This window comes from Pteropus vampyrus, unplaced genomic scaffold (assembly GCF_000151845.1).
Source record: "Pteropus vampyrus isolate Shadow unplaced genomic scaffold, Pvam_2.0 Scaffold216, whole genome shotgun sequence".
In the NCBI taxonomy this organism is placed as follows: domain Eukaryota; kingdom Metazoa; phylum Chordata; class Mammalia; order Chiroptera; family Pteropodidae; genus Pteropus; species Pteropus vampyrus.
In genome coordinates, this window is record NW_011888997.1 from 3,465,746 (window position 1) to 3,479,467 (window position 13,722).

Genomic DNA, 13,722 nt, shown 5'->3' on the forward strand with positions numbered 1-13,722 from the left:
TTCCATGAATTATGATGTTGACCACTCTTGCAAGTGGCGATAAAAACTATTACTGGTCCTGTGTGAGCTCTGAGAATCGTTCCTCTTCTCCTTTCAGGTGGTTCTTTCCTTAACCTTGGGCATTTTTCTTATACACATGCACTGATCCATACTTAGCATAAGACTCTATGACGACTCTATGCAGCTCTCTCTTCATGTAGCTTTCTCCTCTCTATTACTCTGTATTACTCTGTGCTGTGAACTTTAGCTTCCTTCCCTTTTCCACACTCTGAGCTTTGTCTCCTCAACTCAGAGAGTCTGCAGAATTCCACAGGGGTTCTCCCTGCCTGCACTATCGCTTGGGAACAATCTCTAGACAGAAAGCTGTAGAAATTATAGGGTTTTTCTCATTTAATTTTCACCTTTCAATGATCACTGTTATTAATTGCGCAGTGTCCACCATCTTGAAAACTGTTCTTTCATATGTTTTGTTTTGTTTTTTTAAATTGTTTCAAACTAGAGGATAATTCCAGTCCTCCTGACTCCATCTGAGCTCAAACTTGGCGTCACCTTGCTTTTTAAAGTATATTTTTCACCTAATATAAAAATCTAAGTTGCCCCTTTTTATTCAAGAACTTTAAGTGTCATTCCAGCTTCTGTTGTTCCTGATGATAAGTCATCATTCATGTTTTTCCTGCTGGCTGCTTTCAGGATTCTCTTCTATATCTTTCATTTCAGCAACTTGATTATACATTTGATAGATGTAGTTTTCTTGGTATTTATTCCATATGAGAATCAATGAGGTTCTGGATTTATAAGTCAGTGTTTTGCCATTATCGGAATTCCTTACTTCTTCCAATATTTTTTTCTGCTTCTTTCTTTTTTCCTCTCCTCAGTCTGCTATTACATGTATATTAGACCACATGATATCCCAAAGATTCCTGAATCTCTCTTAATTAAAGAAAATTTTTTTTTCCTTTTCTTCAGATTGGAAATTTTATGTTAATGTATATTTAGGTTCACCATTTTTTTTTTCTTTCTCTGTGATCCGTTTTCCAATATGCTCTTCACTTAATCCAGAGAATTTTTCTTTTCAGTTATTTTATCAGTTCTAAAATTTACATGTTGTTTTTCTATTTGGATTCCATTTCTCTGCTGAAACTTTCTATCTGTTCACTCATTACAATAACATTTCTCTTTAATTCTTTAGACAACTTATTTCTGTAACACATAAAGGCTACTTTGCAATCTTTATCTGCTAAATCCAGTATTTGGACCACCTCAGGTTCTGTTTTTATTGATTGCCTTTTTCCCCCCCACTATGGTTCCTAGTTCCTTCTTTGCATGTGTAATTATTTTTTATTATATACTTGACATTATAGATATATTTTAGATACTTTAGAATATATTATCTTTGAAAAAAAATATTCTTGTTCTAACAAGTAATTCTGTACTAGCCGATCACTTTGAACTTGTATATCTTTGGTTTTATGCTTTGTTAAGATGGAGCATGGTAAGTTCAATGTGTTTTACAAGGTCTTCTATCGTGCTGGGGCTCAGTCTACAAACTCTCTCTTCTGCATATCTGGTCAGGCTTGATATTTAGGCTTTGCCTATACCTGTCAAAAGTAGTTTTTTCTTCTAAGGGATACCATTTTTTGGATAAACTCCCAGAATATTTTGTATCTCAGCTGGATAGCTAAGGCGTTAAAAGGTGTTAAACGGGTCTCTTCACTTTTGCTGGGGTGGATCTCTAATGTTCCCCAGTACAACTACTTCTAGTAGCTCTATTCTGCTCTCAACCTTGTAGCAGCCACTCTCTGGTAAGCATTGGGTAATATTGCCCTACGTGAACTGGGTGGATTCACTTACAGATTTCTGTGGCCACTCTCTGCACAAATGCCTTCACCTTGGTGCCCGTCTTTAGAAATTCTAGCCACTTCCAGTGCCCTCAACTCTGACCTTTTCCTTCTCAGTTCAGCAGGACTAGCTTGCTCTGCTTGGATCCAGTTGCTGCACTGCAGTTAGGAAATTGCCTCCAAGCAAAGAGCTGGTGAGTTTCTGTATCCCAAGGCTTATAGTCTTATATTGCTTATAAAAGGCAAGCAGTGAATTTTCTTTCTTTCCCGCCCCATCGTACCAGGCATTGGGTCATGGGAGGCTAATGTAAGAGATACTCTAATTACTTAAAATTCTTCCGTTCATACTTTTCTCTAAGAAAATTTATAAGAAAATTTGAGATTCACTTGTTTTCTAAAATTTATAGAGGCTGCATTGGGGGTTGGGCAGAGATCGCACCGAAATTGGATCTTCGTACTTTCTTCTCAATGTTGCATTACGAATAAAATTAGAAAGTTGTACAGACTCAATAAAGGGGGTTATATAGACTGATTGTATCTGAGTAGGAGAAAACAATGTTTATTCAATAAATATTTAGTAAATGTCTACTTTAAAAATTGGATATTAAAATAGAATCCTAGCTATATCCTCTGCCATCAGGAAAAATATAATCTAAAGAACTGTGCAACTTACCTTATTTTTCCTTGGAGCTAGTCTTCTTGATCTCCTAAGGCAAAATCATACCCCCAAACCTGAAGTGCTGATTATCCCAGAGGCTGTGATTTTATACTTGTGACATTTTGTTTTTCCCAAAGGGCATGCCCTTAACAGTTCTGGGTCCCAGGCAGGAATTTCATTCTATTCTCACATCTTTTTTTCCTACCCATTCTCTTTCCACCATCTTGGTTCCTCATTCCCCTCTTTTCTGTAGACCTCTCTCCAAGACTTCCTTCCACATCACTCACAGCCTCCTTCTTAGACTCTTTGTTTCGTTCCATCTTCAGAGTTGAGAACAGGAAAGAAGCTGAAGAAGCCAGTTTCCTGAGCTTAGTTTTTTATTTTGGTGGAGGGGGTCACAGTTACCAAGAAAAAAATACCTTCTAGTACCCAAATGTTGAGACCTATCGTATCATATACGTGAAAGAAGGGTTCTAAAGTGAAAAGCTGATAAAATTCTGAAAATATAAAAGGAATTACTAAGAACTACACTGTTAGATTTTAAACTAAATTAAGGTAAGAAATGGCGATCAGGTGCTCTGAGGGAACTGAGGTCCTGAATCTGGATTTCTGTATCAATTAGGAAATGTTAAGAGCTGAGATGCTTCCTGAAGAACCTCAGGCACATCACCTTTAGCTTAGTACTGGGATGAGATGGGCAGTGAACCAGGGCTCCTGCCAGGCCCAGATGGTCCTGGTCTAGGGCTCTTTCCTTCCTGACTATAGTCCCAGCCACTTGGCCCAACTTTGCTTCTTTTCAGTGCTGCCTCAGGTAGCCCCAAAGCAATCATTCTTGTCCTTGAAACCTAGCTATGGAGTCAAACATAATTTCTCCAACTTTAGTCATTCCTGTTATTTCCTCCAATAAAAACACAGTCTCAGGTAATGAAATAATGGAATACTCACGTATACACACACAACTGGTGAGAAATTAGTATCTATAGGTCTTCCACAGCTTATCCTATGTTTTTTATTCTGAGCTGGTGTGATATAGGAGGCCTTCTGCCCTCCCATCTATTTTTAAGGAAAGGGAAATAAGAACTGAACTCATATGTGCTTAGAACTTTCACAGATATCCTCACTTTACCAATGAAAAAATTGAAACTTGGATATGTTAAGTAGCTTGTACAAAGTCACAGAGTAAGGGGAATGATAATTTGGACTCAACTCTTGAACATCTATATATCCTGCAAATTTTCTTTTCTCTCAGATATATAGGTCAGTGTATAAAAAAAATTATAAGCAGAAAAGTATTTTTTTAATCATAAAATTTTACATAGTGTACCACTGTATAAAATAGGTAAAATCAGAGTTTCTCTCATCGAAGCTGCAGAGAGGAGGCTTAGAGCCTCATTTGGAAATCACTGGCCCAGTTCCCATAGATTGCCTCCTCCATGAAGGAAGGCCCCGCAGGTGAACATGAAGATTGAGAGATGATTATTCCATGACAACATTAGATCAGGAAATACAGTTCCCCATCTCAACAGTCATTTACATATTTGGGAAATTTCAGATGGCTGACTGTCCCTCTCAAAGCACCACTTTGTTTAGATAGGAAAATTGCCTTTGGACATCATTTCAGAGTTCCACATTTATGCTTTAGAATAGAAATTATATAATATATCAATAAATCAGGACAAAAGTTAGCTGGTCCTGGTCCCAGTCTTCCCTGTGATAGCCAGGCCAGAACCAGGAATAGATACACATTTACTGTGAGTTAATCCATGGTATGGCTTATTCAGTAAACAACAATAGCAGGATGTCCAGCTCCTAGAAGGTATGTGATAAAAGGATCAATTTGACTTGTGCTAGTGAATGAATGAAAGCAGCAGAGCTGTTGGATCACAGACATGATCTGTTGTCTAGCTTGCAAAATTCAGTCCTTTACAGGTTTAGAAGGTCTAGAGTATTCACTTGTAGCAACCCAGTATCCTGTAGCCAGTAAGTAAAGAAACGTTTTATATTCAGAAAACGGCACAGGACAGTTATTTTATTGCCTCATCTCTACAACCAATCTTATTATAGGGCAGAATTTAGACATTTGGGTAAGTCACTTCATTTGTCTTGCAGTAATAGAAAAAAAAATGACTTTTCTTATTTTATGCTTCAGTGACAGTGCAACGGATTTATAAAATGCAAATTAAAATAGCTATCTGGAATTACTTAGATGCTTCTCACTTCTTTTACCATTTGTCAGACCAAGTTTTCCACACCACTGTCAGACACGAGTGTGCAGATGAGGTCTCTCTTACAGAATTGCTGACTCTAAGTTTGTCAGCACTTAGATGGGTTGTTCCCACTATTCTGGGGAGCAGGCCTCATGGACGGCATGCTCATGGTAACTGCGCTCATGGGGGATCCCGGAATCAAATGGGCATCTCACTCTGGAAACATCAGGGTGCTGGAATGAGTGGGAGGATTTGATGGTCTGAGAGAGAGAGAGAGAGAGAGAGAGAGAGAGAGAGAGAGAGAGACAGCGACAGCGCGCGCACGCGCGAGAGAGATTGATTCAAAGAACTGTACAGCATTTATTTCAGTTCACTTGTGCCAGGCCCTGCCAGCTATTGCTTTATACACCCAGTTCTGCATTTACCACAGCTCCACAAGGTAGATTTTTTTGTTGTTATTATTATTATTCTTTTTGCAGAAACAGTTTGAGACTTCTCAAGGGAACACCACTACTAAGTGTCAGAGCACAGGCTGCTGTGACTTGAAAAGCTATACTTTTCAAGGATGTCACTCTGCATCCTCAAACCACCAGGTATCACAGCAAGGGCTTAACATTTATTTCATCCTCAACATAATCCTGAGGAGGAAGTGCTTCGTTTTTCCACTTATGAACAAAGAAACTGGTTCACAGAGGGATTAAGTCGTGTTAAAAAGTGATGCCTACTTATGCCAAACCTCTATTCTTAACTCTACCCAGGCATACTTACATATTACGATTTGTACAGATTGGCTTCTTTGTCTTAGAAGAAGTAACCAGCTTGTCAGACATAGCTTTAGTGTAACAAATTTACACAGGTTGCACAACTACAGACATTTTCACTGAATATGAATCAGGCCCTGGCATTGCTTTGTTGGGAAACCCTCTAGTGCAGATTATGTGCATGGGATACAAAACACACACATTGCTGATGCACTTGGTAGTATAAAATTGAAGCAGAAAGCCAGGCCCGGACAGCTCAGGATTCTGATCTAGAGGATCAGCTCCTGCTTTGGCACTATATGCCTATGGCACAAGAGTCCACCCTGGGTCACAGATTGTACCTCTTTTCTATTCCAAGGTCTGTGTGACTGTGTGCATTGGGAAGGGGGAGAGATTAGGTGTCACCCTGGGGAAACAGCCAGTCCAGCTCATGGACCACTTTCAGATGCTCTTATCAAATTTATTCAAGAATTCCAAGACGGCCCTTGGAGTCTGTGAGAGATTTGCTTGTGGTAGGGAACCATATAATATACTAAGTTATTCCAGGTATTCTTTTCTGCATCTAATACATGTTATCTTCATTATCTTCTTGAAGCCCTATGAGAAAGGTACCATCACTGTGTCCATTTCACAGATAAGGTAACTGAGTCACAGTCATGTGCAGAGTCTTAGCTCAAGTCTCTCTCCATCCACAGTCCCTCTTTCTAAACCACTCCACTCTGCTCTACTTGCTGAGTCCTGTGTGTACTGCCACCCACATTCACTGGTTAAGGAAGGATGTGATCTAGTTTGGTTTTGAACATGAAGGAACCCCTCCGAGACCATTCTGTTTTGTACTTGTAAAGGCAGTAGTGGTTGCAGTTATTTTCCTAGTTGTAACAGCTCTTTGTGGACTTTCTGGTGTTCTCAGAACTGCATAAAACTAGTTCATGTCAGCTGGCTTTGAACTCCTATCCACTGTGCTGGAACTCACCATGACACACACATGGCAAAGGCCTGGCTTGCTCAGCATCACGACATGCCAAGCCTCCTGGCCTCTTGTACATTTGTGCTTTTATTGATGTGAAACACTGTGGGGTCTATTGTTCATAGGAATCCAGAACTCCGATTCAGAGCCAATAGCCTCGTTAAGGCTAAAAAATTCTAGTGGGTTTCCTAAGTAATGGTCTTGTTATGGGGTTTAGAAAGAGACAACGAAAAAAAAAGAGGAGAGATCTAACTTGGAGGAAACCTACTTCTGGAGAAGAATGCATATATTTTCATAGAAAGGTTTATTTATTAAAGGAACCATCATTGTTCTGTTTCCTGAGTTCTTGTTTGCATTGTGGATTAACCTTGCTCTGATCTGTTTTGTCTTTAACCTGTCTTCTGGGAATTTTATTGAATAGTCATCCACCACAGCCCTGAAAAACTCCCACTGTAACTGAGATGGAACATAGTTGTAAAGAGTGTCCTTGTGCTGCCATAATAGTTAAGGGCATAGCTGACAATACTCAAATCTCAGTGTCAACACCATAGAAATTTATTATTTGATCACATCATGGACCCATACAGGTAGGTATTCTTCCTCTAGGTGATGATTCAGAGACCCAGGCTTCTCCCATCTTTTTGGCACCACCATCTCGGTTGGGGGTTGGAGGGGAGGAAAGAGATGAAAGTTTGCTCCTAAGTGATTTTCAGGAGCCAGGGGCTAGGGAGTGGACACTGTTACTTCTGCCTACCTTCCATTTGCCATAAGTAAGTGGCTGGGAAATGTAGCCCCAATGTGCTCTGTTACATATACAGTAATAGTCAATCCTTTGAACTCTGCTGAGTAACTCATGAGCTGGAGCTGTCTGTGAAGGCCTGGAAAGAAGTTGTCACTTTGGAGTCAGCCAGGAAGAAAAGCTTCAGGAGGCAAGTTAGAGGTAGGGTCATCCACGTGGGCCCCAGTAATTGAAGCAGTGGGTGTTTTATGAATACTGAATGCAGGAATGAATGTACATCATTACTATTCTTTAATGCGTCTCAATAGTCTTTCATATCTTAGTAAAGTCTTTCTTGAAACTTCCAGAAAAAAAATCACCTGTCCTTTTCTTGGCCCTACACTGGGTGCTTTACATATTTCTGTCATAGCAGCTGTAATGCTTTGCTGCCATTAGTTTCACTTCTGATTTCCCCTACTAGAATATAAACTCCTTGAAGTGACTTTGCCTCCTCCATCTTCATAGCCCCAGCCCCTTCCACTGTGCCTAGCACAGGATGTTAAGTAAATAAATGATTTTCTTAGAGAGTTAGAAATTCGCTATTCTCACCTGGAAAAGTTACCCTCTATATTAAATGCATTTTCTAAAAAGAAGCTCTTAATTCTATTTTATTTTACTTTATGAATGATAAATATGAGTGAAAAACAACATGAAGTAATGGGGGACAAAGGGGATCAGGAATGGTACAGAACTGAGTTGGAATCCTGCTGTTGCTTTATATCCCTGCTTTTTTTTTTTTTTCTTTGCTTAACCTAACTGCTGCTCCGTTTCTTCACCTGTGACATGGATATCTTTAAGAAATTAAGAGAATATACATATAAAGAGCTTAGCACATTAGCGATAAAACACCATTACTCACGAGTGTTTGGTGTAAATACCTAAGAGAGACACCAGGCCTCTGTTTAAAGCTCTGGATAGCTTTAATTATTAAGTGGCGTGCCCTGGGCAGTGGTATGCACACAGCTCCTGCCCTTTTACCAAGATGGAGAATTAGATTTCGGCTTCAAGCCTATATCCATGAGAAGTAGTCTCATACATCTTTAAGGTTAGTTAGGTCCTTAGATGTGTAAACAGAAGAAGGAGATGCTTTTTGACAAATGAAAGTATGGGCTGCCTTGTGAGGTATCAGTTCTACACATTGGAAGTGTTCAGTGGAAAAGAATTAGCCATCTGCCTGGGATATGGTTGAAGAGGGTCCTGTTTTGAGTGGAGGAGTAGGCTAGCTTGGTGCTTCTCATCACGGAAGAGGGACCAGTCTTGGAAAAGACTAATGTTTTCTTGGTCCTTCCAAAAACAACAATAAAACTGATTCCATAACATTTTTGAAAATCAGGCTATAGCACCATTTTTACTAATCTTAGTGCCTAGCATATTATAAGTAGTCAAGAACTCTTCTACTGGTCGATTGATTCATTCATTCCCCATGGTTAGATAAATATTTGTCAAATGAACAATTAAATGAATGACTTCCTTTATTCCAGGCTTAACAATCCTCCTTTTCCCAGGTATTATTACTATGATTTGTTGTTTTTGACATCTCTAATGATTCTAGTGGCCCTGTACTGGACAATATTCAGTTTGTTAATGTCCTTCTTATAATGCAACTCCCGGTGCTAAACATTATACTCCATCTTTCATCGATAGAGGATCAGGCCTTGGGATAAGCATCAACTAAAACGGAACACAAAAATCCTGCTGTCCTGGAAGGCCAGGCCTCAGAGATATCATGGCTTAAGTTTTCTTCAAATGCATCCAAATGGAGCTGTTAAAAAGCAGGGGTAAAAATTCGCAGTTCTCACATGTTATGTTTTTGTTGCTTTATATCCCATTTGGCCGAAGTGGATGTTAGATTCAGTCCCGGGCATGGCCTCTGGACACTGAGCCTGAGCCAAGTACCAGACTAGAGAGCTGTGGGCTAGGAAACGAGCCAGCTAATTTGAAGCACATTACATCAGACATTTCCCGAGGTGGAGAGGAAGGCCTCCTTGCTAGAAAGCAGGGAGGATTTTGGCTCTTAGAGGTTGGATTCAGTAACTTTAACTCTTTGGCTAAGGGCCAACCCTCTAGCAAGCAGCTATCATATGGTCTGCAAAAAACTTAGGTCCAAAGCTTCAGCCCCACTTTACATGTTGACACCACAGTGTTCTTTGAAAGATGCACGCCTTTGCGGGGTGGGAGCAGATTTTAGAAAAGGAGAGACATTATAAAGTCTGATTAAAGATTTTATAAGAGATTAAGTAGATTTTATAAATCTTACTAACTCCCCTAATTTTAAATTTGGGCAGTGGGGGCAATGACAACTCTGTAGTGGAAAATTATAAAACCTGAATTAGAATTCTGCCCCCCAAAATGTTGTCATCCATCACTTTCATTCCTTTATAAGTTAAATAAAATCATATAATGTGTACTGATGGATACTGATAGAAATTTATAAATCAGACCCTAATGGTAGTTTTTCAGTTAACTTCAGAACTTGACTTTGCACCATGTGTGCTATTATGAACTGCATGTGATAATGCCTTTGCGTTCTATAAAAAAACCACAAAAAACAAAAACAAAAAAAATACTACTACAATGATTTAAAAAACAATAATACAGAGGCCCTGGCAGCCTCCCCCTCTGAATGCTTAAAGTTGAGTCCTGGAGTAGAAATTAAGCTGGTTGGAGTGGCCTTAGGGTCTATGAAAGAACAAGGTACAAAGCACCTTTGGGTGAATTATCATATCTGATACTCCTTACACTTGCAAAATGTGGAGCTGTTATTAGATCTTATAGTTTCTTGACAGCAACTCAGGAGAGATAAGTTCTAAAGTCATCTGTGAAGATTAAAACCCAAATCTTCTGACAGATTGATGCTTTCTTTTCCCATCATAAGCTCACAAACTGAGGGGCACCAGTGTACCAGTGAACAGTGTTGGAGAGACTGGTAAAGTACTTTAGTGCGAACTTTCTGTAGTCTAAACTCTGAATCTTCAGTCTAAAGCCTGGATACTTCATCTTCTCTTTTGGGAAAATCGATCTGGTACTATTTGATCCCTACCTTGAGGGGTGCTCAAGAAAAACGTGAAATATTTATGAAGAGCTTTAAGTTTCAGGGGAAGTAACGTTCCAGTGTACGAAAGCTGGAGATGTATTCTGACATACCCACGGATTTTATCGGCTCATCCACGGTTGCACACCTCCCTCCTGACCTGTCCATGTGTGAAAATCTAAGAATGTCACACGTACATTTGCCACCTTTCTTTAGCTGAGTGTGTTCCTGAGAATGGAGTGATAGGTTATTAACATGTGTAAGAAGGGACATAAAGGGGTGGGAGCGAGAAGAGGAGGTGACAGCAGTGAGGGGAGAAAGGCGGGGGGCGGGGGGGTAAATAAAACCAACAGTGCCTGAGGAGCCCAAGCTGTTAACCTGCCAGCTACGGGCTTCCTCTGCTATTCCGGAACCCTGCAAGGTGAACCGGAGACGCACTGGCCAGGACTTGCAAAGAACTGTGCCAAGGTCTGCTGTGGCCAGCTCGTCTCAGTGACAAGAGACAGTAGGGTGCAGAGCTGTTTACTTGGCATCCTTCACCATTACTGAGGACACTAATAAAATATTAAACTGATCCTATGTACATGGCTTCATGAAGATGACCAGAAATGGAAGGAAGCCAGGGCAAGGGGCAAGGATCATATATACCGAGCAGAGCAAAGCCTCCTGAAATGCACACACGAAGGCCCAAGACAGCCACACTGCCTCAGTGAAGCAGCCAGCTTGTGTTTACTCTCAACTCAAAATGTTTTCTTTTGTATATCCATACCATCACCTGTTTCTCAGGAAGGGTCACAAAATAACAGGCTTTGAGATGCCATCAATGTCCATTTTGACAGCATTCATGTCACAATACACAATCATGTACTTTGTAATTATACAAAATTTAAAGAAATTTAAAGAATAAAATGTCACTAGTTACACGGGTCAAAAAGAAACCGACAACCAAAAAAACAAAAAACGAAATCTGTCAAAATTCGTAGAGACACTTGATAATGCAAAAAAAAAAAAAAAAAAAAAACGAATAATTGTCCTAGCATGCTGCAAGTTCATTGCCATAACTTTACGAATTCCCAGCTCTTCGGGGGAAAGAAAGTGCGTGTTCACAGCCTATATAGTTCCCAAAGAAATAGCTTTCGCAGGTATTCAGGTCAAGAGAAAAAGCAATGCAAAGTCTGGGCACCAAGATTGCTCAGACAGCACTGGAGTGAGAAGAGCCAGACTTGAAACTCTTCTGAACCAGATCTGGTTTGTTGAAAAAGAACCTGGACGGTGACATTAGTCCAAGGGGGCCAAAGAAGAAACACTTAACTGTTAATAAGGACGGAAACCATCAAGAACTAGAACAATTAAGACTTAAATCTTTTTCTACCCTACTTTGAAGCTGAATTACAGCTTTTCATATTTGGAAAAGATAGGTGATTGATCTGTGAGTAGAACCCCTCTCTCTTCCTCCATCCACTCTCCCTGCTCCTGATTCAGTAGCTTAATGTTGGAGTACAGATATCGCTGGTTCAATTTTCTTGTAGTAGAATTACTATTTCTTCACATGTGGCCATGTTTATTTTAACAATGAGGTATAATTTTATACTAACAGTGCCTTTTCCTTCCTGGGCTATGCTCTTGATCAATCATATGGGCAGAAAACAATTGAACTTTCTGATGAAATCACACACATACAAAAATTATTGCACTTAAAAACAACAACAACAAAACTCAGCCAAACCAGCAAAGGGCCAATGAAACTCTTCGGAAGGGGCTGTGCTTCCTGCCCTTTGCAGAGCATCTGGACCTTTCTGGTGTTCAGTTGAATTTGGTCCATTATTAAATGTCCAGAAGTCAAAGAGTCCAAAAGACACTGTAGGCTCTTTAAGGCTAAGTCTTCCCAGTGCTTCTATGAGATAAATTATCTCCTTGGCCACATATTACAAAGCAGGGGCTCCTTTTAGCAGAATTGCTAGCAGGGCCCCCCAAAAACTCTGGAAGCAAGGAAGGATGGGTGCACATTGTGTCCTGTCCTGTGAATGCAAGAAAGAGAGAGACAGTAAGCAGCCTGGGTGGGCAAAGCCAACATCAACAGTACTGTGGTTGGAAGTACAGCGACTTCCTCCTGACCCCACCACCAGCTCTCATTGCACTCAGCCCCACAGCCCAGGTGGATGTGTGTTTATCTGTGCCTCTTTCTCTGTGTAATTCCTCTTTTCTGTGGACCTAAATGTCTTTCCCTCCACCTGCAAACTTGTTTCTTTCCTCATTCTTTATCCTTCCTGCCTCTTCATGCTCTCTGTCTCTTTTTTGATGGATGTGAAGGCACAACGGTAGTTCTACCCTGCTACCCACTGGTCCATATGCTGCTGCTTCCACATTTCTCCCACGATGCACCCCTGTCCTCTCTCGACCCTGCCAACGGTCCTCCCCATCACAGTATATTCAGACACATTCTGTATTGTTTACTGAATTGAATTGGCAGATTACTTGTTACAGCCCAAATTACTTATACCTCCAAAATCTGAATTCTAGTCAAAATTTGAGCACTTGGCATTGAGTATGTTACTAATGTTTTCGTGACGTTCTCAAGTAAGTGCTTTTAATGGATGGGATCTAGGCATTTCTAAACTCTGTTCTCCTGAACTACTGTCAATATTTTCTTCTTTGGGGTATTGTACTCCAGCTCATGTCTTCTTTGTAACCCCTTTATGACTATTCATAATCAATAAAATATTTGCATAAAGTATCTAGATAAACAGGGTGGACGGTAATGTCTTGGTGTTGCAGGTACAGAGCCAATATCACAATAATTTAAGGTTCAAGGTAGAAGGAATGAAGGTCAAATCGTCAGGAGTTGCGGAAGCTCCTTCATGTCATGCCCACCAGCCAAGGCGCATTGAAGCGCTGAGATCGGCCACAGTTGTTTATCTCTCCCTATGTCACCTTTCTGTGACTGCCTCTATGGGGTCAAAGTCAGTACCAATGGCTGCTGGGGCCTTTTGTTGTATCCCATCACGTCCCCTCCCGTTGTCCTAAGGCTGAGCGCCTTGGTGGGCTCCCCCCCACTACTTACTTCTCTAGATTCTGAACTAAGATTTGCTAACGTTCTCATAGATGACATCACTGATGCAAAACTGCTGCTTCTTCTTCATCCACATCAGTTGCACACACTGGTGGATAAAAATGTACTGCTCCTGGGGCAGAAGACAAAACCGTGTTTCAGAGCAAGAGATTTTCACATGAGTATGTGCAAAGATACAATATTTTGATACTATGATAGTAGTAAATATTGTAATCGGATGTCAAAGGAAACAATTTTCATTATGAGACAATTTTATGAGCTGAACATCCAAGAGAATCAACTCTAAAAATATTTTAAATAATAATAAAGCTTAGACCATCATTATTTAATGCCAAAAAGGCAATGAATATTTGATCTATAAATCATGGGGCTATTTTGAGGGGAAAAAGAAGTCTATCATAATACACCCAAA

General features: G+C 40.2%; 1 protein-coding gene across 1 annotated transcript in view; it reads right to left on the bottom strand.

The window, feature by feature from the left end:
* Positions 1-13,119: 13,119 nt before the first annotated feature.
* The window catches only part of PTPRO (protein tyrosine phosphatase, receptor type O), a 193,385-nt gene continuing 192,782 nt past the window's right edge, over positions 13,120-13,722 (bottom strand). Inside the window, exon 27 of the mRNA XM_011372953.2 lies at positions 13,120-13,422. Coding sequence (XP_011371255.1) covers positions 13,318-13,422 — 105 coding nt within the window. The 3' untranslated portion in view covers positions 13,120-13,317. The remainder of the gene's footprint in view (positions 13,423-13,722) is intronic.